At 49.0% G+C, this 27,862-nt stretch overlaps 2 protein-coding genes and 1 non-coding gene across 9 annotated transcripts; all 3 read left to right on the top strand.

Moving 5' to 3' along the window:
* The first annotated feature begins 431 nt into the window (after window positions 1–431).
* Window positions 432–21,066, top strand: CHD4 (chromodomain helicase DNA binding protein 4). 6 transcript variants are annotated; one of them, XM_041463768.1, is made up of 40 exons: window positions 432–524; window positions 1,222–1,387; window positions 3,370–3,497; window positions 3,683–3,874; window positions 4,236–4,354; window positions 4,770–5,011; window positions 5,096–5,223; window positions 5,352–5,487; window positions 5,931–6,112; window positions 6,236–6,475; window positions 7,203–7,406; window positions 7,493–7,698; window positions 7,931–8,062; window positions 8,370–8,466; window positions 8,854–9,045; window positions 9,133–9,333; window positions 10,282–10,419; window positions 12,351–12,472; window positions 12,583–12,756; window positions 13,058–13,199; window positions 13,661–13,792; window positions 13,906–14,023; window positions 14,235–14,359; window positions 14,652–14,889; window positions 15,010–15,182; window positions 15,347–15,527; window positions 15,604–15,714; window positions 15,880–15,968; window positions 16,054–16,187; window positions 16,678–16,822; window positions 17,018–17,183; window positions 17,544–17,653; window positions 17,873–18,005; window positions 18,153–18,230; window positions 18,346–18,483; window positions 18,578–18,686; window positions 19,005–19,137; window positions 19,914–20,109; window positions 20,211–20,402; window positions 20,499–21,066. In XM_041463768.1, exons 2-40 carry the CDS (start codon window positions 1,291–1,293, stop codon window positions 20,558–20,560), a joined length of 5,835 nt encoding a protein of 1,944 aa, XP_041319702.1. In that variant the 5' UTR covers window positions 432–524; window positions 1,222–1,290; the 3' UTR covers window positions 20,561–21,066. The 6 variants fall into 6 exon arrangements, with proteins under 6 accessions (XP_041319702.1, XP_041319705.1, XP_041319707.1 ...); XM_041463771.1 differs by having other exon boundaries at window positions 450–524; window positions 15,628–15,714; window positions 15,883–15,968; XM_041463773.1 differs by having other exon boundaries at window positions 450–524; window positions 15,628–15,714; window positions 20,211–20,386.
* Window positions 17,211–17,349, top strand: LOC121351748. The gene has a single exon (XR_005954831.1).
* Window positions 21,067–21,570: 504 nt separating the features above from the next.
* On the top strand, window positions 21,571–27,555 carry NOP2 (NOP2 nucleolar protein). 2 transcript variants are annotated; one of them, XM_041464027.1, is made up of 16 exons: window positions 21,571–21,705; window positions 21,786–21,831; window positions 21,907–21,992; window positions 23,074–23,336; window positions 23,628–23,671; window positions 23,785–23,951; window positions 24,739–24,938; window positions 25,041–25,130; window positions 25,210–25,297; window positions 25,393–25,533; window positions 25,701–25,840; window positions 26,105–26,194; window positions 26,465–26,587; window positions 26,674–26,771; window positions 26,869–26,999; window positions 27,108–27,555. In XM_041464027.1, the coding sequence occupies exons 1-16, from the start codon at window positions 21,600–21,602 to the stop codon at window positions 27,365–27,367; spliced, it is 2,073 nt and encodes a 690-aa protein (XP_041319961.1). In that variant the 5' UTR covers window positions 21,571–21,599; the 3' UTR covers window positions 27,368–27,555. The 2 variants fall into 2 exon arrangements, with proteins under 2 accessions (XP_041319961.1, XP_041319960.1); XM_041464026.1 differs by having other exon boundaries at window positions 24,739–25,130.
* The last annotated feature ends 307 nt before the right edge of the window (window positions 27,556–27,862 follow it).

The following is a 27,862-nucleotide window of genomic DNA, read 5'->3' as shown; positions in this document are numbered from 1 at the left end:
GGACGTGCCTATTATGGGATGGCAGCCCCATATGGGAGCGCGGGGGGGCGCCCTGCCCCGGCGCGCGGGGTCCCGCGCGGGGCGGGGGGGGGGCAGTATTATGGGATGTTTCTTGGTGGGGGTCAGTATTATGGGATGCCGGAGCGAAGGGGTGCGAGCGCGGGGGAGTATTATGGGATGTTTCTCGGGGTGAAGGTGCGGGCGGGGGGGGTGCAGTATTATGGGATGTTACCGGCGGGAGGGGTGGTTATTATTATGGGATGCCGGGCCGGGCAGTGAGTGGGAAGTTCTGAGGGGAGGGTGAGTATTATGGGATGTCGGTGGGGGGGGGAAGGGGGTGTGTGTTTGCCGGGGAGACGGGGGCGGGGCCTGTTACCGGGGTCCTGGGGCATATTATGGGATGTAGGCGGGAGAGGGCGGGGCCTAGCCGGGTTTTTTTCCCCTTTAAGAGGCGGTGCCGCGGCCGGAGCCATTTTCCCTTCAGCGGCGGCAGCGGCGAGAGCGGAGCCGGGGTCCGGAGCCGGGTGAGGAGCCGGGAGGGAACGAGGGCGGGCGAGGCCATCTGCCGCCTCCTGAGGCGTCCGGGCCGGCAGACGCGTGTCGCCGCCGGACGCCCGTTCGGCTCCGGCCGCAGCTCCTCCGGGGACGCGCCGTCCCCTGCCCGGGCGGCCGCAGGACGGGTCCGGCCCCTCCTCCCCCCGGAGCCCCGCTCCGGGCGGGGGCGGCGGAGCGGGGCCGCCGAGCCCGCCCGGCCTTTTGTGTGCGGCCGGCGGCCGGGCAGGGGCTGGGCCAGCGCTGCAGTGCCAGCCCGGGGCGGGCTGGGGCTGCTGGCCAGGGCACCGCGCTGACAGCCGCCCCGCTGGCCCCGGGGCTCCCTTGGAAGCCCGGCTGCCTTGCTTGCCTCGCTGCCTTCTCCCGGCCTAAGGCACAAATAACCGAGGGCACCCGGCTGCAGAGGACGGGAGAGTTTTCCTTTAGGACAGCTCTTTTGGCTTCTTCGCCAGCGACGAGTTGCTGACTCAGTTTAATATCTAGTGTCTCCAAAGCCTGCTTTATCACAACTCTGAACTGATACTTGCTGCCGGTGGTTCTATTATCCGTAGGCTCCAAAGCCAGTAAAGTTGCTGTCTAAGCTTTCTCACAGATCCTCTTAGTAGCACTATTGCTTGGGAGAACGGAGTTCAGGTTTGCTGTAACTTTCTCGTTTTCTTTTCAATGAAGTGCTGGCCAGACTGGCAAGAAGACGACAGACAACCTGTGTAAGCCCAGGCCTCCCCCAGTGTGGAGGACATGGCTTCGGGCATTGGATCTCCATCACCATGCTCAGGGGGCAGTGATGATGATGACATGGAGATCCTGTTGAACAACGCTATCCCCCAGCATCCAGGTATGGGGAGCCTGCAGGGCATGCATGTGCAGTGGCGATAATGTTGGTCTCAAGCTGAATATGTGAAATGCATGATGTGCTGGGGAATGTTGTTTTGTTGGGTTTTTTTTGCTGCAAGTCACATGTATGTTTTTGATATCCGAATCCCAGGGTTACTTTGAAGTGAGAAGCTCGAGGCTTTGTGTCAGGTGGCGCTGACTTTGTTCCAAGCCATTGCAGGTTGTCAGGGCCTGTGCTTGCAGGAGGTGTGGAGGGTGGAGGCAGAGTGTCCAATTCTGACAGGGTACCGAAATGCTTGCGGGTTTCAATTTTCATGAATGGGGAGGGGGAAGAGGAGGTAGTATGTGAAAGGGCAGGTTGCCTGGCTTGCTTTCATCTGGGAACTAAGACCCGGCTGACGTCCAGAGAAAACTGCCCTGGGCTGTTGCGTGACCCACTTTCCTTCATCACCACACCCAATTATTGAGGATTCTTACTCCGTGCTGCTTGCTCACCTTTGCTTTTTTTTAGTCCATGTATCTTGCTTTTTCCCTTGTATTTGCATCCTCATTGTCAATGTGAGGCTTGAGTTAGAGCCCTGGGATTTCTTCTGGTTTGCTTTTTTTTGTTGTTGCTGCTGTTGATGACCTGCTCTGTGGACATGCATTGGGATTCTTCACTTCCTTGTGAAAAAGGAGTGATGTATATAGTCAATTGTAGGACAAGTGTGGGATTTCCTACTAACTCATGCTGGAGGGTTGTCTCATATATGAGAAACGTAACTGGAGGAGGGAAGATGGTGTTGTGGAGTTTAGGATTTTTGTTTGTTTGACATTTTTTTCTTAAGTCTTGTCTCTGGAGTTTTCTGGCATCTCTGAGATCTTGGGCAGCATGGGACTATCAGTAATGAAAATCTATTTGCAAAACAACTGGTAAAATTACTGCAAAATGGAGAGGTTTAGGTGATACCTTGGAAAGGGTGAGTCATTTGAGGCTCTAAATAAGAACTTGTGGGAGAAGATGCATGATTCTTGAAGGACTTGGTGTTGCAGCACCATGGGAGCAAAGAGACATCCATTGGTTGGGAATATGGCAGGGGCCAGGTATGGGACTCCAGGCTCTGAGACCTCTGTCTGTGCTGTATCAACCCCAGCTGCAGTAGCTCCTCTGACCTGTGGCTTCCTCCATGCTACCCAGCTCGGGTGGTCAGGAGGCCATTTTCCCTTGGAGGGAGAAGGAGTGACTCTGGCTGTGTGCGGTGGGCGGGGCGGCAGGGGAGGGCGGGTGGCCGCGCTGCTCCCGCAGCCTGCCACAAAGAAGGAAGGGCTGTCTGGCTGCCTCTGCCCCCTCGGGCCAAGGGCAGCCAGGAACGGGGGCACACAGATGGAAGTGTGCACTGGTGCTGGGGAACTGGCGTGTGTTCTGGCCAGGCAGTCAGCTTGCTGGCTGCTGGGGCTGGGGGAAGGTTCTGTCTAATCTGGATCAGAATAGAGTTGCTGAGTAACAACTTTCCTATGGAGGAGGAAAAGTAGTGGCTTACTGGCCTGTATTTTGCATGCAGCTGTAGGATGTTCTGTACTGCTGAAGAGGCTAGATGTCTTTTTTTCCCTGGAGATCCATGGACTGAAACAGTATCCTACTCAGGTTCTCAAATGAAGTCACTGTTTTGCACCTTCTAGATGTGGCCATTTGTTTTATGCTCTTTCCTCTTCTTGTTGGGTTACTGCAAACTTCTTGTCCCCAAGTTCTGAGGGAAGTTTTGCTTGGAGAAGCAAGATTGTGGAAATAGGTGGTGTCAGGAGGGGGATAAACCGTGTGAGGGGGATAAACAGTGTTGGTGGTACCTTAGGATACAGTTTTTGAGTATCTGTTGTGACCAGTAAGAGTTGTAACCACCTCTGTAAGTACGTAGCAAGAAGCAGACAAGTTGATCTCTGTGAAGGGGGCTATACTGTACTAGGCAGAAGGGGGTTGAATGAGACATGTTGCCTCTTCACATCCAGAACCTGAAGAAGAGCCAGAAGAAGAGCTTCTGTCAGAGGCTGACACTCCCAAAATCAAGAAGAAGAAGAAGCCCAAGAAACTGAAGGAACCCAAAGTTCCCAAGCTCAGCAAGCGTCAGAAGAAGGAGGTAAGAAAAGGGATGCCTAAGGTCACACTCTAAAATATGGATGTGTAGGGTGAGGGTGCTTATTGTTGTTGTTGGCTGATAGCAGCAATCTTTTGAATGAATCCTGTAAAGCTTGGGGAGAGAGAACAGTGTTTAGTGTTTATCCAGGGTATTTTCTCATGCCTGATCTCTCCCTCCCTCCCCAGCTGGGGGACAGCTCTGGTGAGGGGAATGAGTTTGTGGAAGAAGAAGAAGAGGTTCTGCGCTCTGACAGTGAGGGCAGTGATTATACCCCTGGGAAGAAGAAGAAGAAGAAATTAGGACCCAAGAAGGAAAAGAAAAACAAAGCTAAGCGCAAGGAGGAGGAGGAAGAGGAGGAAGAAGATGATGACTCAAAGGTAACAAGCTACCCTGCTGACTGCTTGCTTCTCATTCCCATGTTGTATCTGATATGGGGGATCATTGTGCTCTCCCTTAGTGATTGCACAGGGAGCTGGGACTGTGTAGTCTCTTCTTCCACTAGACCCTCCTGACTTCCCTTTTTTCCCACCTTGCATTCTTCCCTCTCTACTACTTTAAACACACATGGAATTGATATTGAATCCAAATACTTTTCCCATTTCCACTGATCTGCTATTGCTGCTGTGTCCTATGGTAGTGATAAGTGGATGCAGGGGAAAAGAATTCCCTGGGTCATCTGTGGAATGTGGAAGAGGTGTGGAAACTCTGCTCAGAGTTGCCATGATTCTCTCTTCATAGGAGCCGAAGTCATCTGCTCAGCTCCTGGAAGATTGGGGCATGGAGGATATTGATCACATCTTCACAGAGGAGGATTACCGCACACTCACCAACTACAAAGCTTTCAGCCAGTTTGTCAGGTGAGCTGCAAGCCTACACTTGAAATGACTTGGGAACAAAAAGAAGAGATGGGACAGAAACTAGATTCCTTGATTTTGGAACCTAAGGCACACTAGTGTAGTACCTAGAGTGAAAACTGAAGCAACAGTAAAATAATTGATCCCCAGCTTTTTTGCTTTCAGTCATCAAGATGGTGCGAATTCTCCCAGTCCCCTTTCTTCCCTACTATGCTAAATTCCAGTTTTTTGCCCCCACACATTTCCATCTTTCACATAGTGAGGGATGAGAGTGGGGAGATTCTTTAGCTGTTGAGATCAGGAATTAGAAAGGAATTTAGCTTGAGATAAAGGCGCTGATGGGGGTGGTAGTGGGGAGGAATAATCTAGATTTCAGGGTGGTTCAGTAACCTTTCCTTCATTCCTTAACTGTACACAGGCCACTTATCGCAGCCAAGAACCCTAAAATAGCAGTGTCGAAGATGATGATGGTACTGGGAGCCAAATGGAGGGAGTTCAGCACAAACAACCCCTTCAAAGGAAGTTCAGGTGCATCTGTGGCAGCTGCTGCAGCTGCAGCTGTTGCAGTAGTCGAGAGTATGGTGACAAACGTGGATGCTGTCCTGCCGCAGCCCCCTGTAGATGTGCCACTCAGGAAAGCCAAGACAAAGGAGGGCAAAGGTGAGATGAAGAGTCGGGCAGGAGGATAAAATGTGAGTGGCGTCAAGGCCGTAGCCCTTCTGACTCTGCCTCCTGTGTTCCCAGGACCCAATGCCCGGCGGAAGCCAAAGGCCAGTCCTCGTATTCCTGATATCAAGAAACCTAAAACAAAGAAGGTGGCACCACTGAAAATCAAACTGGGAGGATTTGGTTCCAAGCGTAAAAGATCATCAGTAAGTGATGCTCCTTTCTTGACCTTGTGAGGAGGAGGTCATGATGTGATAGTAATCCTGGGGGTGTGTCTGATTGCTACTCCCCAGCATGTGTCTGAGTAACAAAGCTTTTCTCTTACCTACCTCAGAGTGAAGATGATGATCTGGATGTGGAGTCAGACTTTGATGATGCCAGCATCAACAGCTACTCTGTGTCAGACGGATCTACAAGCCGTAGTAGCCGTAGTCGCAAAAAACTCAAGGCTGGGAAGAAGAAAAAGAAAGGTAAAGATACTTGCCAACAGTTGGAGACAAGCACAGCTAAGTGTGTAGAAAGATTAGAGGGTAGTCTGTGTGGAGTGTGGTGTTTAATAGCATACTTGAGGGAGAATTGATTGTGAAGGAAGAACTTGATATTATTTTGAAAAAGGAAAAGGTTTTCAGAAGTTCTTTCAGGAGTTCTTTGTTAGGGAAACAGATGCAGTACTGAATTTTCCTGTCCTTAACTGTACCTTTTATTTCATGCGTGGAAGGGGACACAAAGGGACTTGTTTTGCTCCTGTTTCCAGGTCTTCCTTCTTGCCCTGTTTACTTATATGGATTAAGAGTTTTGTATTCTGGATCTCTAGATGGATCTCTATGTAGGCTTTTGGGAGAATACCCTCCCTGGCTGTAGGAAACTTGTACCTGTGGCTTGTACTGCGGTAACTCCTCATCACCCTCTGCAGGTGAGGAGGACTCCACAGTGGCTGTGGATGGCTATGAGACTGATCACCAGGACTACTGTGAGGTGTGCCAGCAGGGAGGAGAAATTATATTGTGTGATACCTGCCCTCGTGCCTACCACATGGTTTGCCTGGACCCAGACATGGAAAAAGCTCCAGAGGGCAAATGGAGCTGCCCACACTGTGTGAGTATTGGATTCCCCAAATGGTGCAAGAGAATCATGTATGAGGGGGATGTCAAGTGGCTTGGGGTTGTTTCTGTGGTAATGAAATAATCGCTTTGTTTTTCTGATTTCCCTCTCCCATAGGAAAAAGAGGGCATTCAGTGGGAAGCAAAGGAGGATAACTCTGAAGGTGAGGAAATCCTGGAGGATGTAGTGGGGGATGCTGAGGAAGAGGATGACCATCATATGGAGTTCTGTAGAGTCTGCAAGGATGGAGGAGAGCTGCTGTGCTGTGATGCCTGTCCTTCGTCCTATCACATCCACTGTCTGAATCCCCCACTGCCTGAGATTCCCAATGGAGAATGGCTGTGTCCTCGCTGCACAGTGAGTTTCTGCTAGTACCATTGTCTTATTGCTACAAGAGGTGATTGATCTAATCCCTTTGGATCATCATATTTCTATGGAAATACATGGTCATTTGAAGACTGTCTCCTCACACACTTTTGTCATAAAGCTTAAAGGCCTGACTTTTTGTAGCTGTATTGTGCCTTGATTGCTTTCTCCAGACAGTGGGAAGAGCTGGGCTACAACCTTTGAGTCTCAAGAGATTTGCCCACATGTAGGGCATTTGGACAGTTTTTGGTCCAGCATGCCATGCATCACTTTTTCGCTCCTGTATGTGTGTAGAGGCAGGAGAACAAGTGAAAGCAAATTCAGTGCTTGAAGTAATTTAAACTGATGCTGAGAACTGATGCTGAGACAAGCTTTTCCAGCACTGTTGTAAGCTTTGTAATGCTAAGACCTTTCTTAGTAGATGGTTAGGAGAAATATGCTTTTCCAGAAAGTTCTTGAAATAGTATAAATGATGTTCATTGGTTTCATAAAGTGATGAACAAAAGAGAAGCTGCTGAAGTTGGGCCCTTAGTTCTACAGCAAAATATTTTTTGCACAGACTTGCATTGAAGTTGTAGTTGGGCAGACTACTGGGCTCTTCAAGCCTAGCAAATTCTATCTGTGTAGTGAAACCATAAAAGTGACTCTTGTTTCTGCTCCTCAGTGCTTCCATGTTAGAGTACATACATGATGTATCGTGCTCTGTTTAACTTCCCAGTGCCCAGCTTTGAAAGGAAAGGTGCAGAAGATCTTGATCTGGAAATGGGGTCAGCCCCCAGTTGGCCCTGCACCACCACGCCCACCTGATGCAGACCCTAATGCTCCACCGCCAAAGCCTCTGGAGGGTCGGCCTGAGAGGCAGTTCTTTGTCAAATGGCAGGGCATGTCCTACTGGCACTGCTCCTGGGTGTCAGAGTTGCAGGTGAGTGGAGGAACCTAACCGTGGCGTAAGGGTGGTTGGACAGTTGAGGCTGAAACACCTACTGACTGCTCGTGTCCTGACTGCAGCTGGAGTTGCACTGCCAGGTCATGTTTCGTAACTACCAACGCAAAAATGACATGGATGAGCCACCCTCGGGAGACTTTGGAGGGGAAGAAGAGAAAAGCCGAAAGAGGAAAAACAAGGACCCCAAATACGCTGAGATGGAAGAGCGTTTTTATCGATATGGGATCAAGCCAGAGTGGATGATGATCCACAGGATCCTTAATCATAGGTAGGGGATGTAACAAAGAGGATTTTCAACAAAGACCTTAAGCAGGACTAAGGGAGAGGGGATGAGCTAAACTGCAGTATGACTGGGAGAAACAGTGGGAGTTCTTTGTTGGTATGATAGACATTGTTGTTCTGTTTCTGCTGCTTCACTAAGAGTTCTTCCCTTCCATTTGAATGGACTGGGGGAATACTCCCATCTCACTGTGCTTGAGACTTACTGGTTTCTTCTGCAGTGTGGATAAGAAGGGGAATGTCCACTATTTGATTAAATGGAGAGACCTACCCTATGACCAGGCATCCTGGGAAAGTGAAGATGTGGATATTCAAGATTATGACCTCTACAAGCAAGCCTACTGGAATCACAGGTAGGAGAAGTATCTAGAGGTTGTTTTCCTTTCTCTTCCCTCAAAAGAAAGTACTTCAGTATGTCAGCCTCCAGCACTGGCTGGATTAATAGATGGAAGTGGGCAAGAAGCATCTTCTTGTTGCTGACTCCTTATGCCTTTGGGCAGGGACCTTGTGCCTCTCTACCAGTTCATGAAGGTTCCAGCCCTGTTCTCTTGTGCCTCTTTGAGTTGGGTGATTGCCCTCCTATTCTCTGCAATAATTTTTGCTCGATCTGTTAATAAAAAGCCATTAAACTTACATGTACTTGGGATTGTGTCTGCATAGGGAGCTGATGCGAGGTGAAGAGGGCAGGCCTGGTAAGAAGTTAAAGAAAGTGAAGATGCGGAAACTGGAGAGACCCCCTGAGACTCCCACAGTAGATGTGAGTTATTGTTTTTTGCTTTGGAGCCATCTGATAGAGCTGCTTATTTTGGGATGCCTGCAGGTAAATAGGAAACCGAAGAGTGAGCAGCATATGGTTTGGAGGTCCCTCATAGCCCAAAGAATAAATGGCATTGGAGAGCCTTCAGACAAAGGTCCACAGTGTCCATTGGGTCAGACTCCCTAGCTCTTGCTGAAAGGGTTTTACAAAAAGAAATGGCTTCTTGTTGGATGCCTTTGGCCATTTGGAAACTGGGTTTGATGCTAGGCCGGTTGTCATCTGTGAAGCCTCATTTGTACTGGTGAATATAAGGGTGGCTAAGAAAGGACTCTTGTTAGTTATCTCAGTGAGTGAAAGGATTCCAACTCTTCCTTCTTTCCACTATAGCCAACAGTGAAATATGACCGGCAACCGGAGTACCTCGATGTGACAGGGGGGACCTTGCATCCCTACCAACTGGAAGGGCTGAATTGGCTGCGCTTCTCCTGGGCCCAGGGCACAGATACAATCTTGGCTGATGAAATGGGTCTGGGAAAGACTGTGCAGACAGCAGTGTTCCTCTATTCCTTATACAAAGAGGTGAGAACTGGGAGGTCACTGCCCAGGGAGAGTCTGCCTGTGTTAGTGATTGCAGCCTTCTCATGCTCTTACTGCCTCTATTTCTAGGGGCACTCGAAGGGTCCCTTCTTGGTGAGTGCACCACTGTCCACAATCATCAACTGGGAACGAGAATTTGAGATGTGGGCCCCAGATATGTATGTAGTGACCTACGTCGGGGACAAAGACAGCCGGGCCATCATCCGTGAGAATGAGTTCACTTTTGAGGATAATGCCATACGTGGAGGCAAAAAGGCATCCAGAATGAAGGTACAGAACTCTGCTGTAACACAAGCCTGAACTGAGATGCATTCAACTGACGTTCAGCAGCTGAGATTCAGATACTCTGCTGTCCGTGAGGACTGATTATGCTTGTAGTTTCCAAGGGGCAATAACTGCAAATTGATGACCAGTGGACATTTAGACTCTTGCTATAGACTGTTTTAAACACTCCTGCTAGTCTGAACTGATTTAGTACTGGAGAAAGATAGTTGACTAAGGTAATACTGGCCCTAGGCAAGTCCCTCTGTCTTCCCTTACTTAAGTTGTGCATCTTTTCTACAGATAAAAGTTGGTGTCAGAATTGCCACTGTGTGTAAAAGACAGATATACAAAAAAAATATGAACCTTTTCATCCTGAGGAATTGGCTGACGGGCCATACCCAGACGTGAGAAATTGCATTTTGTGCCCAGACAGGAAGGAAGACCCTGACCTAGGTGGCTACTTCTTGTAGAACTGAAGTCTTCCTAGTAAAACCAAGATGGAAGCTATAGCATTTTCAGTGGCAGAGGCGGATAGACTCATTTCCTTCCTTTGAAATGGAACAGCCTTAAGTACTAATAGTAATTTAAAATTCCGTGGTAAACTATTTATTTTTTGAAGTCTTAGCTTTCTGATGAGCCACTCTTCTCCAGATCTCAAAATCTGAATTCTCTAACATGCCTCTACTCACTACTTACTTGTTAAACATCTATCTTAGAGTATTTGGCAGCTGTCCAAAAATAGCAGGTACTGAGGGGGTTGAGGAGACTTGCATGTGTTGAGAGCAATAAGGAATTAAAAGGCTAAAATGGTTTGGGCAGCATTTTGGGTCTTGTGACAGGAGACTGCGGATATGAAAGTTTTTGATGTGCTGTTGACCACAGCTCATCAGGATGACTTTATGGAGGAACACTACATCCTCTATCCCATTACATCTTCATCCTTTTCCTTTGCAGAAGGAGGCTGCTGTCAAGTTCCATGTGCTTCTCACCTCCTATGAATTGATCACAATTGATATGGCCATACTAGGCTCTATTGACTGGGCCTGTCTCATTGTGGATGAAGCTCACAGACTGAAGAACAACCAGTCTAAGGTACAGAGAAGCATAGGTGGTTCATGGGCATGGCATATGTTGCAGGGGAGAGAGACAGCTCTTAGTCATTTGTTCAGTAGTAAATTTGATGTGTTAATAAAAAGAAAAATCAACAGCTTGCATTTGGAGATCAATCATCATTGGCAACAGCTTTACTTACACAGATCACTGGTTAAAACAGCTTTCTTTCCGGGTGAATGGGCAGTTGGTCTGGACTGAAAAACAGAAAAACCTGGATGTGGTTGTTGCTTTCAAATATAAAATGATTTCTCTGAAAGCATCACATACCTGCACCACCTCTATTCTGTAAAGGTTTACCATGCTCCATGAGCAGAATTACCCTGCTTCCAGAGTGGGCTTGCTCTCTTGTGTTTATCTGGCTTTGTAGCAGAACTAATTAGGTGTTACAGAAACTGAAGGTGGGCAGAGGTGTTTAAAAATGCCTAGGTAGGTGCAGAAAAGCCATATTGCTGCTTTAATATGAGGCTGCACCTTAACTAAGCTTGTTTGAATTGAGTAGACTTGACTGTACTTTGTTAATCCAGCCCCTCCCTAGGCCTTGTGCCTTAATTCTGGTATTGATTTGTCTGTCTTCAGCTGGATTCTAGTGCTCAGTATGCCAAAAATTATAATTGGAAAGCCGGTTTTAGAGGTTCTTGGAGACTAAGAGAAAATTGCTGCTTGATTTCTTTTTTTGTTTGTTTTGTTTAAATGGCTTTAGTGTTTTGGATCTTGGCATGAGGTATCTTCCTGAGACATCACAGCTGTGCTTGCAGTTCAGTTTCTAGATCTTATTTTATTGTAGGCACTAAGACTGCATGCCATTCTATGCTTAGCATTGAAACCATTGGAAGTAGGAATGAATGCTTACTATTAATATTCATTAATTGAAAGAGGATGTAAAGGCTCAAGGTCACACTATGACACTATGCAGAACCATTAAATCTTTTTCTACAGCCGTTTCCTGTCCTATAAGAACAGCTTATAGGTGTTTGGCTCCAAGATAGATAGGTCAGATGCTTCTTGACAAATTTGGGTCATCTTCTAAAGTTTTGCAGATATAATAAGTAACTTCCACATTTGATTCCAAAACAAAAATATTTTAACTATAACTACATAGATAAATCCCTGTGGAGGCCACTAGAAGTGCTTTTCTGGTGCAATAACCAAAACACAAGTGATTTGTTTTTTGTTTGCCATCTAGTACAGTTCCTTTCATTAAGTTTGACCTTGTATCGTGCTAAAGTGTAAGATAAGCAAAGAAGTGGCCAAACTGATAAATAAATTACTGCTTTACTGTCAATTTGTGCAGGTGAGCATGGTACACTTGTGCTTCTCAGTGCAGTACTTTAAGTGCTCACTACATCTGTCTGGAATTACTTCATTTTTGTGAAAACCAGTGCAAATTACCTTCAAGACACCTTGGCAAACCCTTAGCTCTTTTTCTCGCCTGCTTGTTCTGGGCTCTGGAACACTGCCAGGAGTGATATGAATAAGAAGAGTGACTTAGTTATTTCTAGAATTCTCAAGGCAGAGTAGTTGTAGGAATGTGGAACACTAATTTAGCAAGAAAAAATACATAGTACAGCAGTCTAGAAATGATTTGTGGTCTGAAAGACATTGTAACTTGTAAGAGCAAAGGAAACCAAAGGAAACCTACTCGCACCTGATGGCTCAGAGGATTTGCTGCAGTCATGGTTTAGCTATGCAGAACAATGATCCAAATAAGATCAGTCTAGTAACCCTGACTGGAATGTGAACTACTTGGAACTCTTGTCCAAACAGCTGATGTGATCTAAATTGAACCCTAGATCAGTGTCAACTTTCTAGATTTTTTTTTTTTTGTAAGCCTATGACTTAATAAGCCTTTGATGTATTTGTGCGTGTTTTGGTTTATTTTCTCACTTTCTTCCCTGCTCTCTCTTTTCCAGTTCTTCCGTGTGCTGAATGGTTACTCCCTCCAGCACAAGCTGCTGCTTACGGGAACTCCCCTGCAGAACAACCTGGAGGAACTGTTCCACCTGCTGAACTTCCTGACGCCCGAGAGATTCCAGTATGTCTTGCAGTGCCAGTCAGCCTGCCTGTCTTGTCACTCCTTTCCCCTCACTTGCTCTTTTGCTCTTTTTCCTTTGTGCCTTTTGCTGAGTGTCTGTTTCCCTGCAGTAACTTGGAGGGCTTCCTAGAAGAGTTTGCGGATATTGCCAAGGAGGATCAGATCAAGAAGCTGCACGACATGCTGGGCCCACATATGCTGAGGCGTCTCAAGGCTGATGTTTTCAAGAATATGCCATCTAAGACTGAACTCATTGTCAGAGTGGAGCTGAGTCCCATGCAGAAGTGAGTGTGGGGATGAAGAGAGCACGTGCTGTTGAGCTACTGTTTCTCTGCTCTGCATTTTCAAAGAAGATTCTGCAACAGCCTTATCCTTACTCTACACGATTTTCTGCATAGTGGGCTGCTGCTAGAGCAGAGGAAGGACTAATTGTGTGCTCTGGTGTAAGGGATAAAGAGATAGTGAGTGCCACTGGCAGAGCCTAGGTAGTAATGCCAGAAGCTGAGCAGAGTTTAGCAAGAGAAGAGTAGGTTAGTCATTCTCATGACAACTGTCTGAGTTGTTTTATTTTTTTTTTGTGTTCAGGAAATATTATAAATACATTTTGACAAGGAACTTTGAGGCACTGAATGCACGAGGTGGTGGTAACCAAGTCTCATTGCTCAATGTTGTTATGGATCTGAAGAAGTGCTGTAACCACCCCTACCTCTTCCCTGTGGCTGCTATGGTATGTCCAGTCATTTATTCTGTATAAGCAAATTCCCTGCTGGCTGTTATCAGGAAGCCAGTTAGCTCCCTAGGTGAGGCATGGAGGGGTTCCTGTTTCTCTCCTTTTGCTTCTATGTGTTTTTTTCATCCTGTCTTTATTTAGACCCAACATGCTGGAAGGCCATTTCTTTTCCAGCACATTTATGTGATCGGTAGGGGAGCTATCTTTTGATTCGTGTGAGGTGGTGAAGACTGTAAGAGTAGGGACTAAGTAAGAAAAGAGGGGGAAGGTATGTAGGAGTCAAATTGCAAGAGAACAGGGACGGGGTAGCACTGATGTTTCATACAGGCAGTGCTATACCTTGTGGTTGTGCCAAGGTCAGTGGAGCCAACATCAGGTGGGGACTAAGGCCAAGTTACATCCCTTGAAGCTGTTTTTGTCCCTTGCACCTTATTCCCTCTTTCCCTTTTTCTTTTTAGGAAGCTCCAAAAATGCCAAATGGCATGTATGATGGTAGTGCACTTATTCGAGCCTCTGGAAAGCTGTTGCTGCTCCAGAAGATGTTAAAGAACCTGAAGGAAGGAGGTCACAGAGTGCTCATATTCTCTCAGGTATATGGAGAAAAACCTTTAGGCCTTGGAATACTTTTTCTGAGAAAGAAGTCTGTTGATCTGGTATCCACGTGTCCCTCACTCTTCTGTGGTGGTGTTTTTCTTATATGCAGATGACTAAAATGTTGGACCTTCTAGAAGATTTTTTGGAACACGAAGGATACAAATATGAGCGGATTGATGGGGGAATCACAGGGAACATGCGTCAGGAGGCTATTGATCGCTTCAATGGTATATAGTAGCCTGCTTTTTCTGTAAAATGAAAGCTTGCCTTGTATGTGCTTAATGCTCATCATGGGGTTGTTGGGCCCCAAGTCTTCTATTGCTTTCCTGGAATCTTAAATTAGCAATTCCCTGTCAGGTGATGTGGGTCAGTTGCAAATCCTTCTTTCAATACTGCACACTCTTGATTACTTTTGTTCTCTTTTTTTTTTAATCTAAGCTCCTGGAGCTCAGCAGTTCTGCTTTCTGCTTTCAACTCGAGCTGGGGGTCTTGGTATTAACTTGGCCACAGCAGATACTGTGATTATCTATGATTCAGACTGGAACCCCCACAATGATATCCAGGTGAGTCTGAATGGGATCACTCATTATGGAATAATCCTGAGGAAGAGGAGACATTAAATCATCAGAAAGAGTGAAGGAGTGTGAGACTTCCCCTCTAGAAATATGCAAAATTAGAACAGTGAGGATGGGTAAAGATGGGAGGTGAAATAGTGGAGGAATCTTCTAGAGCACAGCCTTCACTAATGCTAAGAGCGAATGTGAAGGCGAGTGGGAGGCTTGTGGAGGTAGGAGGGGTATATCAGACCTGCTGCATGTGCAGCTTTAGATTGTTCTGAGCACATCTCTTTTCTAGGCCTTCAGCCGTGCACACAGAATTGGACAGAACAAGAAAGTGATGATATACCGCTTTGTGACAAGGGCCTCAGTGGAGGAGCGTATCACTCAGGTGGCCAAGAAGAAGATGATGCTGACTCACCTCGTAGTGAGACCAGGGTTGGGCTCCAAGACAGGCTCCATGTCCAAACAGGAACTTGATGACATTCTTAAATTTGGCACTGAAGAGCTCTTCAAGGATGAAGCTACTGAGGGGGGTGAGTGCGAGACTGTAGACAAAGTGCTGATTATAGCTCTACAGAGAGGGTCTAGGGTGGCATTCCCTTTCATAGTCCAGTGAGATCCATACAGCAACAGTGCCTGTGCTCTTTCTTCAGGGGATAACAAAGAAGGTGAGGACAGTAGTGTCATCCACTATGATGACAAAGCAATTGAGCGTCTGTTGGATCGGAACCAGGATGAAACAGAAGATACAGAACTTCAGGGCATGAATGAATATCTCAGCTCCTTCAAGGTGGCCCAGTATGTGGTTCGTGAGGAGGAGATGGGGGTGAGTATGAGGTGGATATCAGTTAATACATTCTCCTGAGTGATGGAGGATCAATTAAGTTAATTGAGCTCTGAAGCTTTTAAGGCTAAGCAGGCAGGCATATATCTGCTATGACAGGCTGGGACTTGGAGCACAGGGCCCTAAGTTTGTTGCCTCTCTGGCAGGAGGAAGAGGAGGTTGAACGGGAAATTATTAAGCAGGAGGAATCAGTAGATCCTGATTACTGGGAGAAACTGCTCCGTCACCATTATGAACAACAACAGGAGGATCTGGCCAGGAATCTGGGCAAGGGCAAACGTATTCGCAAGCAAGTTAACTACAACGATGGCTCGCAGGAGGATAGAGGTACAAATCCACGGGACCCTGAGGGAAAAACGGGTGTAAGTATGTGTTGCTGGGAAGTAACGGAGTAGCGTCTCAGGCTCACGTGCTGTTTTTCTTTCAGACTGGCAGGACGACCAGTCAGATAATCAGTCAGACTATTCAGTTGCTTCTGAAGAAGGGGACGAGGACTTTGATGAGAGATCTGAAGGTAAGTTCTACTGGAGTCAGAGTTCCTGGGTCGCTTTGAGTGCGGAAACAACTGGGACTTGATTTGGGCGATTTATACATTTTGTGGTGCTCTGCTGCTGGGGCAGTATTCACACAACAACGTGCTGTGCATTGTCTCTTTACTTAGCTGCATTTCTCTCTTCAGCAGCTCGTCGGCCTAGCCGCAAGGGCCTGAGAAACGATAAGGATAAGCCTCTGCCACCCTTACTGGCCCGTGTGGGAGGGAACATCGAGGTAAGTTGTACCAGGGAAGACATTTGCATCCCAGCTGCTCCTGTATTCCTCTTGCCATATCCCTCTGTCTGCTCCTTCATTCTAGGTGTTGGGTTTCAACGCTCGCCAGCGGAAAGCCTTCCTCAATGCTATCATGCGCTATGGAATGCCACCTCAGGATGCCTTCACCACTCAGTGGCTTGTTCGGGACCTCCGTGGCAAGTCAGAGAAAGAGTTCAAGTGAGTTTGCAGTGGGCAGGAATGGGAGACTGACAGCAGCTAGACCTGTTGGGGAAGAATGAGAATTGGGCCTTTTCTTGGAGACTATGTTTCCTTAATGTATTGGTTGATTCTTTATGGGAGAATGAAGTATAAGCTGGCATTGTTGTGAACTCTCTTGCTTGGATCTGACTCTTCAGTCATTTACCAAAAGTAAATGCTTTTATAGGAGTAGCATAGCTCTGCAAGCATGTAATAAATACTCTCCCAGAGTCTTTCTTGATTTTATGATTGCTTCTGGCTCAGGACTCTTGAGTTAGCTGTGTGTCCTCTATTTATGTAGTGATTCTGTTAGGAAATTCTCCCTTGAAGGAGCCTGGAGCCCCAGAACTTCTTACTATGAGTTAAGAGTCTTGGGGTAATTTCCCTTTTGTGCTGGAAGGGGTCTGACAAGGCATGTCTCCAGATAATGCAGTTTATGGACGGATGGCTTGTCTCTCCATCGCTGCAGGGCCTATGTCTCGCTGTTCATGCGCCATTTATGTGAACCTGGAGCTGATGGTGCAGAGACCTTTGCAGATGGGGTCCCACGGGAAGGTCTTTCTCGACAGCATGTCCTTACTCGCATTGGGGTCATGTCACTTATACGCAAAAAGGTAGGTGCCTGGCAGAGCAATGTGGCCTTTGCTGGCCATGCATACAGCTGTAGTCACCAGGGTCTTGAGTTGGAGGGTTAGCTCTTCTTTCACACCTACCTTTGTTGTGTGCTCAGTGGTCTGCCTCGGCAGGTGTAAGGATGGGTTTTATGTATGACTCCTCCAGTGATAAGTCTTTCTCTCCTTCTTGTGCAGGTGCAGGAATTTGAGCATGTGAACGGCCGCTGGAGTATGCCAGAACTGGCAGAGATAGAGGAGAACAAGAAACTTTCACAGCCCAGCTCACCCTCCCCCAAAACTCCAACTCCTTCAACACCAGGGGATACGCAGCCGAACACACCAGCCCCTGTTCCTCCACCTGGTGAGGGCTCCCCTCTTGCACAGCCCTGCGTCCTGACCTTAGCCTGGCTGTTCCCCTCACCGGAACTGTGGTGGTGGGGCCTGGGGGTGGACGCAGATCAACTTACTCTCATGTTAGGAGGGCTGCCAAAGACATGTGCAAGCCCTTAAAGGCAAGAGAGGACACTGGCTTTCCTGGGATGAGCTGACAGCAGTGAGAAGCCCGGCATATTTGTAGTGGGCAGGAAAAGAGGGGTCATGTTAGTTCCATTTTGATGGGCCTGATCTCTGGGAGCAAAGAAGTGGTCTTGGTAGTAGGGATGACCTTACTGATTTGCTTCTCTTTTGTCTGCTGTGCTGCTCTGGCATGGGGAATACACAGAAGATGGAGTAAAAGTAGAAGAAGGAGCTAGTGCTAAGGAGCAAGGAGAGCCTTCTGAACCAGAGAAGGAGCTCAGTGCCTCTGCTGCTGAAACAGAGGCCCCTATGGAGGTGAGTTTTGGCTTTTTTGCCTTGTAATTTCTCTACTTCTGCCTCCTCTTCATTTCAGCTGAGGCAGAGATGAGTTTTTATAGTGATACTTGAAGATAATTCTCTGGTCCTCAGAATTGGCCTCACAGTTTTGTGTCTTTGCTTTTCAAATGACTGTGACTGTGTTCTATTGTCGTGCACTGCTATACTTCATGTCTCACTGTTTGCTGTCCTCTGCAGTGTGCTCAGCCTGTGGAGACACCGCCCCAGGAAGCAAAATCCCCAGTGAACTCCACAGAAGCAGATGAAAAAAAAGTAGAGGAAACAGAAGTGAAGGAAAGGTCAGATGAACCAATGGAAGTAGAAAGCAAAGGTACAAAGCACTGAATCCTAAAGAAATAGGCTTGAATGTAGAAAATCAGTGGGAAGTTACAGTATAGTATTGGGTTTTACTGGTTGGACAACAAAACTGTGGACTTGCTATATTCTGTGCATCTCATGTTCCCCTTCTTTCCTGCAGCTGATGTGGAGAAAGTGGAAGACAGAGCAGCTACTGAAAATCCCCCTGACCCTCCTATAATCACTCTGGATGAGAAAGGTGAGGCATTATGACTCCCTTCTCTTCCTTAACCCTTCTTCTGCAAGGATTCATTGTGGGTCCAACTTATTGCACTGTCTGCCATGTTTGTATTAATAATTTCCTGTGTGTACAGATGAGAAAAAGGACGATGATAAGAGAGATGTGGTGATGCTGCAGAACGGAGAGATGCTGAAAGAGTCAGTAGATGAAAGGCACAAGAAGGCAGTAAAGCAGCGCTTCATGTTCAACATAGCAGATGGTGGTTTCACTGGTATGTGATCTTTATCTGCTTGAACTTGTTTATAAGCTCCTGCTTATGTTTGTGAAATAACTTCCAACTGCTCTGGTGTCTCTTGCCTTTGCAGAGCTACACTCCCTCTGGCAGAATGAAGAGCGGGCTGCCACTGTCACCAAGAAGACCTATGAGATCTGGCATCGGCGTCACGACTACTGGCTCCTAGCTGGGATTATCAAGTATCCTTGCCATGACACACACATTCTCCCACCTTGTACATAATTTGTCACGGTGAAAGTGACTGTTCTGGATCTGACTGGCATAGGTTAAGTGAGAGAGTGCTTTATCTTCACAAGAGTGAACGTGATGGTGGGAGGGGGAGCTTCCTGCAGCATAGTTAAGACTTAGCAGGACATAGTTCTCATTCCCCTTCCTTGGCTCCTGTTTGTCCCCTCTCTGTACCCCATTTCCCAACTCCCTCTGGAGAACAGTATTGCCTGGGCTGTGTATTCCCTTGTTTTCACTGCCTTTGTTTGCCTGAGCTCATCCCATCTCAGTCATGGCTATGCCCGTTGGCAGGATATTCAGAATGATCCACGTTACGCCATCCTCAATGAGCCCTTCAAGGGTGAGATGAACAGGGGTAACTTCCTGGAAATAAAGAATAAGTTTTTGGCAAGGAGATTTAAGGTAAGGGTTTCTCTTTAGTGTGATAACTGCCTGAATCTCTAAGAACAGGTTCTTGCAGTTCTGAGTTTCCACCAAGAAAGTGAAAGATGTATGCAATGCCTTTTGTTTTAGGGGTAATAAAAAAGCAGTATATCTCAGGATCATGCTGTTGCTCCACAATAGGAGCTCCCTTTTTTCTGGAAGTGGTATTGGGGAGCTTGGTTCAGTGCTCTATCCAAATGTTTACTGCTCCGTGTGCTACAACCCCCTCCGTGTGCCTGAACAGAACTCTGGTTGCTTAATGGGCTGCCTTCAGTCTCTACTTCATCCTCTTTAGGAGTGAGCATAGCTTAGTTGTGGGAGTGATCTACGATCAGGTAAAAGCCATGTAGGTCTCAGTCTTGGGGCAAAACACTGATTGACTATAGACTGAATGATAAGTTCTGCACTGACAGGATTCCAGCTGATTTCTCCAAATCCTTACAAGATTTTAGACTCTTTCTATAAATAGGATGGAATACTTTTCCCTTGGGTTCTGTCCCATTTGCCTCGTAAAGAACGTGTAAAAAGAATCAAGAGGAGGTAGAGGAGTTGTAGTAGTCTATTAAACCAAATGTACCTGGGTTTTCATGAAGCCCTTGTTGTTTTGGGCTACTCGGTAAAACCAGCTGGTGAAAGGAGATTCAGCTACAGAGTCTCACGAGATGGTGGGGAATTGGATCAGGAGAGACTGGGAGTACAGACAAGCCTCCCTCTCAGGCAGCTGCTGAAAGACTCATTCCTGCCCCACCTTGCAGCTCCTGGAGCAAGCGCTGGTGATCGAGGAACAGTTGCGGCGAGCTGCCTACCTGAACATGTCTGAAGACCCATCCCACCCATCCATGGCTCTGAACACTCGTTTTGCAGAGGTGGAATGCCTGGCTGAGAGCCACCAGCACCTATCCAAGGAATCAATGGCTGGGAATAAACCAGCCAATGCTGTGCTGCACAAAGGTAATGCGGTGTGTTAAACAGGGGTGGGATAAGTGTTCAGCAGTGCTGTCCCCTCTGGGGTGTCCCTTTCCCGTCCGAACAGATGTCCCTTTCTCTTGTAGTTCTGAAGCAGCTGGAGGAGCTTTTGAGTGACATGAAGGCAGATGTGACCCGTCTGCCCGCCACCATTGCCCGCATCCCACCCGTGGCAGTGCGCCTCCAGATGTCGGAGCGCAACATCCTCAGCCGCCTGGCCAACCGCAGCAGCGAGCCCCCGCCGCCGCCCCCTCCCCAACAAGTACGTACCCGCTCTGGTCAGTAAGGGAGCTCTGCGGGGAGGGGGCCTCCCTGGGCCAGCCTGGCCTCTGGTGACCAGCCCGTGAGTCTCAGGTCCTCCTCTCGCCCTGCAGGTGGCCCAGCAGCAGTGAATTCCTGGCCCAGTGCTGTTGACCTTTCGGCCAAGCTGAAGTGACTCCCCTAGCCCACCCCTTCACACTCTACCCCTCTGCCTGACATTCCTGACTGGGTGCTGTTTCCCTCCATGGAAGCTGCTGCTCAGGTCTCTGGAAGGAGAAGAAACTCCTTCCTCTGCAGCCAGCCCGTTGGAGCAAGGAGTGTGTTTAGGAGAGAGGGGGATGGATGTATGATGGACTCTGTATATAGTGACTGGAGGCCCCAGCGCCATGTCTGTTACATGGAGAACCTGGCTGCATTGCTCGTTGCCTCCGCCTGGAATTCCAGTTTTCGTTCTTAATTTTATTTTGAGTTTGTTTACTGAGACAAGTGCGCAGGCAAGACCAAGCAAAAGCCAGGACAGAGACAAAGCTACCTCCATCAAAATCCTTTTTAATACAAAAACTGACCGGACTTGTCAACTACTAAGCAGCTTGAAGACAAAAGCAAACAACAATGAAAAACCAACAAAAAACAGAGCAAAACGTTGATAAAACTGAAAAAATAAAGTTTCCTTGTATTTTATTTTGTTGTCTCGAGTATCATGAGTGTACTGGGGTAAGTATGTGGTCTCAGCGTTGAAAGAAGATGTAGTCATGTCTTTTTGCTGCATCAGAGCAGCTTTTGGGGTGCCCTACCCCTCTGAGGAGGGCAGTAGCTGCCCCAGCCCTGGCAGTGTTTAAGGCCAGGCTCTATAAGGCTTGAGGACCTTGGTCTCAGGAGCGGTGTCCCTGACCCTGGCATGGGTGTTGGGCTAGATGATCTTTAAACCTGTGCACCCCCACCGTAACAGTCTGATTCTGTAACTCTCCCCCTGCACCACGCCTTTCTCTGCTGCCTGCCTTGCGCTGTTTACCCCCTGCCCCGGCTGCAGGACCCGCCCGAGTGCCGGCAGGCCCCTCCCGGTGCCGCAGGCGCTGCGGAGCCCCGGTGCCGCCGTTCCCGCGGCGGGGCGGGCCCGCGGGCCCTCGCCTTCCGGGGCCGGGCGGCCCGCGCCGCTGACGTTGCCGGCAGGGCCAATCAGCGGTGGCGATGGGCGCGGGTCCCGCGGCGCGGCCATGGGGCGGAAGCTCGACCCCAGCAGGAAGGAGAAGCGCGGCCCCGGGCGCAAGGCCCGCAAGCAGCGCGGGGCCGAGGTGGAGCTGGCCCGCTTCCTGCCGCCAGGTAAGTGCGGCCTGCACCGGCCCGCGCCCGCCCCGCGGCGCCCGCCCGCGGCCGTCTGACCGCCGCGTGTCTTCCCGCAGAGCCCGAGGCCGGCAGGAAGAAGCTCTCCAGTCACGGCAGAAGGAGGTGAGCGGGGCGGTTCGGCGGGGCGGGGCGGCCGGGCCGGGCCGGGGCTGATCGGCGCTTCCCCTCCCGGTGCAGGGCTGCGAAGAGGCGGCTGGGAGCGGGCGGCGGCCCGGCGGGGAGGAGGCCCGCGGGAGGAGCCGGAGCAGAGCGGGAGCCCCGAGGTGAGTGCGAGCGGGTGCGAACCGGGCTGGCGGGCCGCTGCTCCCCCGTCCTGCTTCCCCCGGGCGCTGCCGCCACCGTCCTTTTCTAGCGTCGTTTTCAAGGCAAAGGACACGTGGAATTTCGTTCTTTGAAATCACAGAATCCTACAGATTCCTGAGTTGGAGGGGACCCACAAGGATGGTTGGGTCAGCTCCTGGCACCATCCCAAGAGTCACACCATGTGCCTGAAGGTGTTGTCCAAACACTTCTTAAACTCAGACGGACTTGGTGCTGTGATCGCTTCCTTGGGAACTTGTTCCAGTGCCCAGCCACCCTCTGGGTGAAGAATCTTTTCCTGATATCCAACCTAAACCTCCCCTGACACAACTTTGATTGCCGCACCCTCGGGTCCTGTCACGGGTCACCACAGAGGAGATCGGTGCCTGCCCCTCCTCTTCCCCTCATCAGAAGGTTGCAGCCTGCAGTGAGCTCTCCCCTCAGTCTCCCCCTCTCCAGGCTGAACAGACCAAGTGACCTCAGCTTCCTTTCCAGACCCTTCATCATCTTGGCCCTCTTTTGGGTTCTCTTAGATAATAACAATTAATTTTATCTGATTTCTGGTGGCTGCCATGCCAGGAGGCAGTGTTGTCTGAAGAGTGAGTCAAAGGTCTCTCTTCTGCATGTTAAATCCGTTTTTTACTTCACCTCCATTCACAGCACGGTTGTTGCAGGCTGCTTTTATAGCTGAGGCTTTTAAGTCTTTGTGTTACATCTTGTGTAGCCCAGGAAACTTTTAAAGTAGAAAGAAGGAAGGATAGACAAAGACTTGGGACAGAGGGTACTGCAATATATCAGAGCAGGTACCATAAGAGTTTTGTGGCAGTGTTTTAATTTGGAATTCTAGTTAGATCTCCTGCAAGGTCCACTGAGGGACAGGTGAGAATATGCCCAGGACTTCATGAGATGCAGAGAGCAAGCAGTCCCTCCCTCTGGACAGGCAGCTCAGCACTCCGACTAAGGCCTTCTTGTGTAACAACTAAAAAAGCAGAGCAGCTCATTTTGGAAATATTTCTAACTTTTAACTGCTTCTTCTGCCTGTAGCTGAAGAGCAGCTGTCCCCACAGAAGGACAAACGTGCTGTAAAGGCAGCAGGACAAACTGCCCGTGGCCGTTCTGGCTTCAGTGATAGCAATTCCAAGTGGCTGGCTCCAGCCAAAGCCAAGAAAACCCAGCCAAAAGGAAACCATGTGGAATTATCCAGTGATGGTGAGCTGGAAGAGGGCTGGGAGATGGAGGAGGATGAGGATGGGAGCAGTGAGGAGATGGTGGACGATTATGGTGCTTCATCATCAGAGGAAGAAGAGGTAGGAACTTCTTGCCCTTGAGTACACAAGAAACACGTGATTTTGTTGGCTGAAAGGACCCCTCGGGCCTGGGGGAAGGGATGGCTTTGATGGCAGGGGGTGGAGAGATGGTGGAGAACTTTCCCTTCTTTCCTTCACAAGAATGATTTCAAGTTTAGCAGCTGATTCCAGCATAACATTCAGTGCTTTTGTTTGTTGTCCCTTTTAAACAGAGCAAGTAAGTTTCACAGATGGTGGGAAGCAAGGGGATGACTGTGGATGTTTTTTGATTAATCTTTTGTCTCTGTTTAGCTGCTGCCTATTGAAAAAGCTGCCCTGAAGCAGAAGCCTGAGAGGTGAGTGTGTAGAGCCTTTCCTGGGTAGATGAGGAGCCTGTGTTGTTATTCTTCTGTCTTTTGTGCCATCTAAGAAGTGGTAGTTGAAAAGCATCTGTGTTCTTTGTCCTTAGGGAAGCCCTCAGTGAAGATGACAGTGAAGAGGAGGAGGAAAAGGAAGCAGAGGAGGCAAGCAAGCAGAAAATGGGACAGAAGGAAGAAGAGGGCCCAGATCTGCAGCTCAACCTGGATATAGATGAGCCATTTAAACTGCCAACTAGTGAAGAGATTGAGAAGGAGGATATCCTTTTTATCTGTGACATCCAGAAGCCATGTGCGTGATGCAGCACGGGGCCTGGATACAACCAGAGAGCTTCACTTGGACTTTATCATGCATATTGCTTAGCAAAAGTGTCTGTGCATGACAAGGTATTTTTAGCTGAGCTGTCCTAATAGATAGTGTATAATGCTGTGCTTCTGTATAGCACAGTTAGGAAATCTGTGACGCCCTGTATGGGGCTTGGAACCTGCCCTAATTTTCTTTCTAGTCCTGAATACATATGGATGATTTATTATGTGGTTTGTTCCTCTCTACCCTGATTTTCCTGGTGGGTGTTTGCATTACCCATTCCCAGAGTTTCTGATGACAGCAATTCTAGCATCCAAAGTGCTTGCTTCTGGACTTTGGTGATTTTAATTTCCTGCCTCCCTTCTTACACTCCTCTGTACTGCTTGGTTGCCCTTGGAGAATTTCTGGTCTTTTTCTGCTGCAGGTAATGCTTTCTGTATTAAAACACTTCTTTAGGTTTTTTTATGTTTTTTTTTTTTTTTTCAATAGAAAGAAAATTTCTCTATTTATCTAAAGTAATTCTTTTAAACACCCTCTAGTCCTGCTTTGTGGACTTTTTTTGTCCAGTTTAATCCCTTGAGTCCTGCATCTGCTGAGCTCTGATGGAAGCAGTATTCCAGCAGAGCCTTTCTGGAGCAGGCTCTGTTGCGGCGCGCGCGTCCGGCGCGGCTCATTGTACTTGTAAAGAGCCCCTGTGTGAGTTCCTTGGCTGTTGGTCATTCCTTGACTGTGTTCCCACCTGCTGAGCCCCCTGACCTGCACGTCATTCACCAGCGCATCCAGGGCAACATGGAGGTGCTGCAGGACTTTGGGGTGAAGCGGGAGGAGGGGCGCTCCCGGCAGGAATACCTGGCGCTGCTGCGCCGGGACATGGCCGCCTACTACTCCTACAGCGACTTCCTGCTCACCAAGCTCATGGACATCTTCCCTCTCCCTGAGGTGGGATCCTGCCCTGCCCGTAGCTGTGCTGACCGACGGGGGTTTGGCTGCGTCCCTGAGAATTCATTTCTGTCTCTGTTCTCTGTCCCTTCTTCCATGCAGCTGATAAACTTCCTGGAGGCTAACGAGGTTCCGCGCCCCGTCACCATTCGCACCAACACGCTGAAGACGCGGCGGCGGGACCTGGCACAGGTGAGCAGGAGCCGCTGGCCGTGTCCTGAGCTGCCTGTCCCCCAGAGCGGCGGCTCAGTCCCTTCTCCTTGCCCTGCAGGCTCTCATCAACCGTGGCGTGAACCTTGACCCCCTGGGGAAGTGGTCGAAAACGGGGCTGGTTATTTATGACTCCACTGTGCCCATCGGTGAGATCACCTTTACCCTACGGGGCTGAGCTCACCCACTCCTGCTCCCCTTTCTTTTACGTGTCACCTTCTTCTGTTCTGCCTTCCCTGCCCAGGTGCCACCCCGGAGTATCTGGCCGGACACTACATGCTGCAAGGAGCTTCCAGTCTTCTCCCTGTCATGGCACTGGCTCCACAGGAGAATGAGCGCATCCTGGATATGTGCTGTGCCCCAGGAGGCAAGACCAGCTACATAGGTACCACCCTGGGGCCTTGGGAGGGATGCTCTGTCACGTGAGGAGTTCCCACACAGAAGGGGGAATGGAGGGGGACTGAACTCGAGGAAAGGAGGGGGTGGCTGTCACTGGAGATGAAGGCACATGAGGTTTTCAGCCCTTTGCTGGTGTGTTTTGCCCTCTGGCAGCTCAGCTTATGAAGAACACAGGGATGATCCTGGCTAATGATAGCAATGCCGAGCGGCTACGTAGCGTGGTAGGGAATTTGCACCGCCTGGGAGTCACCAATGCTGTTGTGAGTAACTGCGATGGACGCCAGTTCCCCAAGGTACGTTCCTGCTTACAGTGCTTGCCCAGAGCTGCTCTGCTGTCCCTTTGGTGAAGCTGTGCTCTCCAGAGTCACCTGTCACAGCAGGATGAGCAGAGCTGCTGGGGAGTGTGTTTGTTACATGATACAGAGGCAGGAAGGTGGACAGGGAAGAGGGAGAAGGAGTTTTTCCTGCTTTCCCAGTCTTCTGGTTCCTCTTCTAGTCTTGGCCTTGTTTTGAGTTCCCACCTGTGAGCGTAATTCCAAATCTACATCTGCCTGTAGGTGCTTGGAGGGTTTGACCGTGTCTTGCTTGATGCTCCTTGTAGTGGAACAGGTGTCATTTCCAAGGATCCTGCTGTCAAAACCAACAAGGTGGGTGGCAAGTGCAGACTCAAGTATGAGTCATGAGAGGAAGGCCTTTGGGGGCAGCTTTGTTCTTGAGAGATACCTACAATATTTTTTTCCTTCTCTTTCTTATTGTGTGTGTTGTACCAGGGCTGGTTTCTTGGTATTACTTCTGCAGAAGACTCCAGACTCTTTTACATTATTTGTGCTCTGCTCTCCTGTCATTCCCTCATCCATAGCAGAGGCCTGGCGTGCTTCCCTGTGCCTGTGGCATCCTAACCTTTCTTTCTCCCTCAGGATGAGAAGGATATCCTGCGTTGTGCCCACCTGCAGAAGGAGCTGATTCTTAGCGCCATAGATTCGGTCAATGCTGCCTCAGAGACAGGGGGCTACATTGTCTACTGCACTTGCTCCATCATGGTACGTGCCTCCTACCATCATCTGCTGTGGTCACCTCCTCCTCAGGAGATGCTGGGGTTTGGATCCTAACGCTTAGCCTCTGGCAGGTGGAGGAGAACGAGTGGGTTGTGGATTATGCCCTGAAGAAACGCAACGTCCGTTTGGTGGCCACAGGCCTGGATTTTGGCAAGGAAGGCTTCACCAGGTGCGTGCCGGGTCTCAAGCTGCACATGTGGCTGCTCCTTGGTGGCCAGGCTTGAGCAGAGGTGCTGTATCGCTCCTCACCCCACTTCCTCCTCCAGGTTCAAGGACCGTCGCTTCCACCCGTCCCTCAAGTTCACGCGGCGTTTCTACCCCCACACGCACAATATGGATGGGTTCTTCATCGCCAAGCTCAAGAAGTTCTCCAATGCCATCCCGCAGGCACAGAAAGGTGACGTAGTGCTGGAGCTCAGCTGAGCTGGCTGGGGCTGCCCTCGCAGGCTGCTAACCCTGCAGAAGGCACGCGGGTTCTCCTCACAGCGCCTTTCTCTCCTTTCAGATGAAGAGCCTGCTGTGGAAGCGGCAGCTCCGTCCGCTGTCCCTGATACCGTTATCACGGAGCCTCCCCCCAAAAAGAAGAAACTTGAGGGATCAAAAGCTGACGAAGAGCAGAAGCTGCCCCATCCTGCTTTGAAGAAGAAACGTTCATTGCAAGCCCAGAGGAGACCCTTGAAGTCTGTCCGGCCTTCTCCCAAAATGATGCGGCCTAAAGTCCCTACCAGGAAGAAGAAGCATAGAGTGAAAGCAAATGGACAGTGAGAGGAACTGCTTTTCCACGTGTTGGTCCCTTCCTTGGAGAGCAAAGGCTGCTGCAGCTCTGTGTGTACCCCCACTTTGCTGCTCTGTGCAGATCATCTCTGCAGCTCTGAGCACCTGGGACAATGATAGCCCCCTTTGCATCAAGGACTGACGCACTGACCCATTAAAAGTTTTATACTCTTGCTCAAGTCTTGTTCTTTTTTCTTGGAACATTAAATACAGAATTCTGCTGTGTCCCCTTATTCCTTTGCAGCAGAAACCCCTCTTACTCCCAGCAGATGCTCTGGCATTTCTGGTGTCTGTCCTCATTCCCTACAACAGGGATGTTTGTGCAGAAGCAGTGGGAGCTGAAATCCTTGCTGCCTGCATGAAGGCTGTATTGTGTGGAGCTGTCAGCTGAGTGCTTTGTCTGGGCAAGGCTCTAGCCCAGTGCTTCCCCAGTTCCGTTGTCACTTAGTTCACTCTTGTGACTGTCCCCATTTCACCATTTTTCTG

This window comes from Pyrgilauda ruficollis, unplaced genomic scaffold (assembly GCF_017590135.1).
Source record: "Pyrgilauda ruficollis isolate IOZ18807 unplaced genomic scaffold, ASM1759013v1 scaffold17, whole genome shotgun sequence".
Classification (NCBI taxonomy): Eukaryota; Metazoa; Chordata; class Aves; order Passeriformes; family Passeridae; genus Pyrgilauda; species Pyrgilauda ruficollis.
The sequence above is the reverse complement of the archived record's forward strand: the minus strand, read 5'-3'. Positions and strand labels throughout refer to the sequence as shown.

What these genes read in the sequence shown, in the direction of transcription:
- CHD4 (XM_041463768.1), top strand. Translation starts at nt 1,291, where the DNA reads ATGGCTTCGGGCATTGGATCTCCATCACCATGCTCAGGGGGCAGTGAT. An exon ending in AGCAGATGGTGGTTTCACTG is followed by an intron (nt 18,484 to 18,577) that starts GTATGTGATCTT and finishes TTGCCTTTGCAG; the next exon opens with AGCTACACTCCCTCTGGCAG. An exon ending in CTCCTAGCTGGGATTATCAA is followed by an intron (nt 18,687 to 19,004) that starts GTATCCTTGCCA and finishes ATCCCATCTCAG; the next exon opens with TCATGGCTATGCCCGTTGGC.
- NOP2 (XM_041464026.1), top strand. Translation starts at nt 21,600, where the DNA reads ATGGGGCGGAAGCTCGACCCCAGCAGGAAGGAGAAGCGCGGCCCCGGG. An exon ending in CATCATCAGAGGAAGAAGAG is followed by an intron (nt 23,337 to 23,627) that starts GTAGGAACTTCT and finishes GTCTCTGTTTAG; the next exon opens with CTGCTGCCTATTGAAAAAGC. An exon ending in TGAAGAGATTGAGAAGGAGG is followed by an intron (nt 23,952 to 24,738) that starts ATATCCTTTTTA and finishes CTGTGTTCCCAC; the next exon opens with CTGCTGAGCCCCCTGACCTG.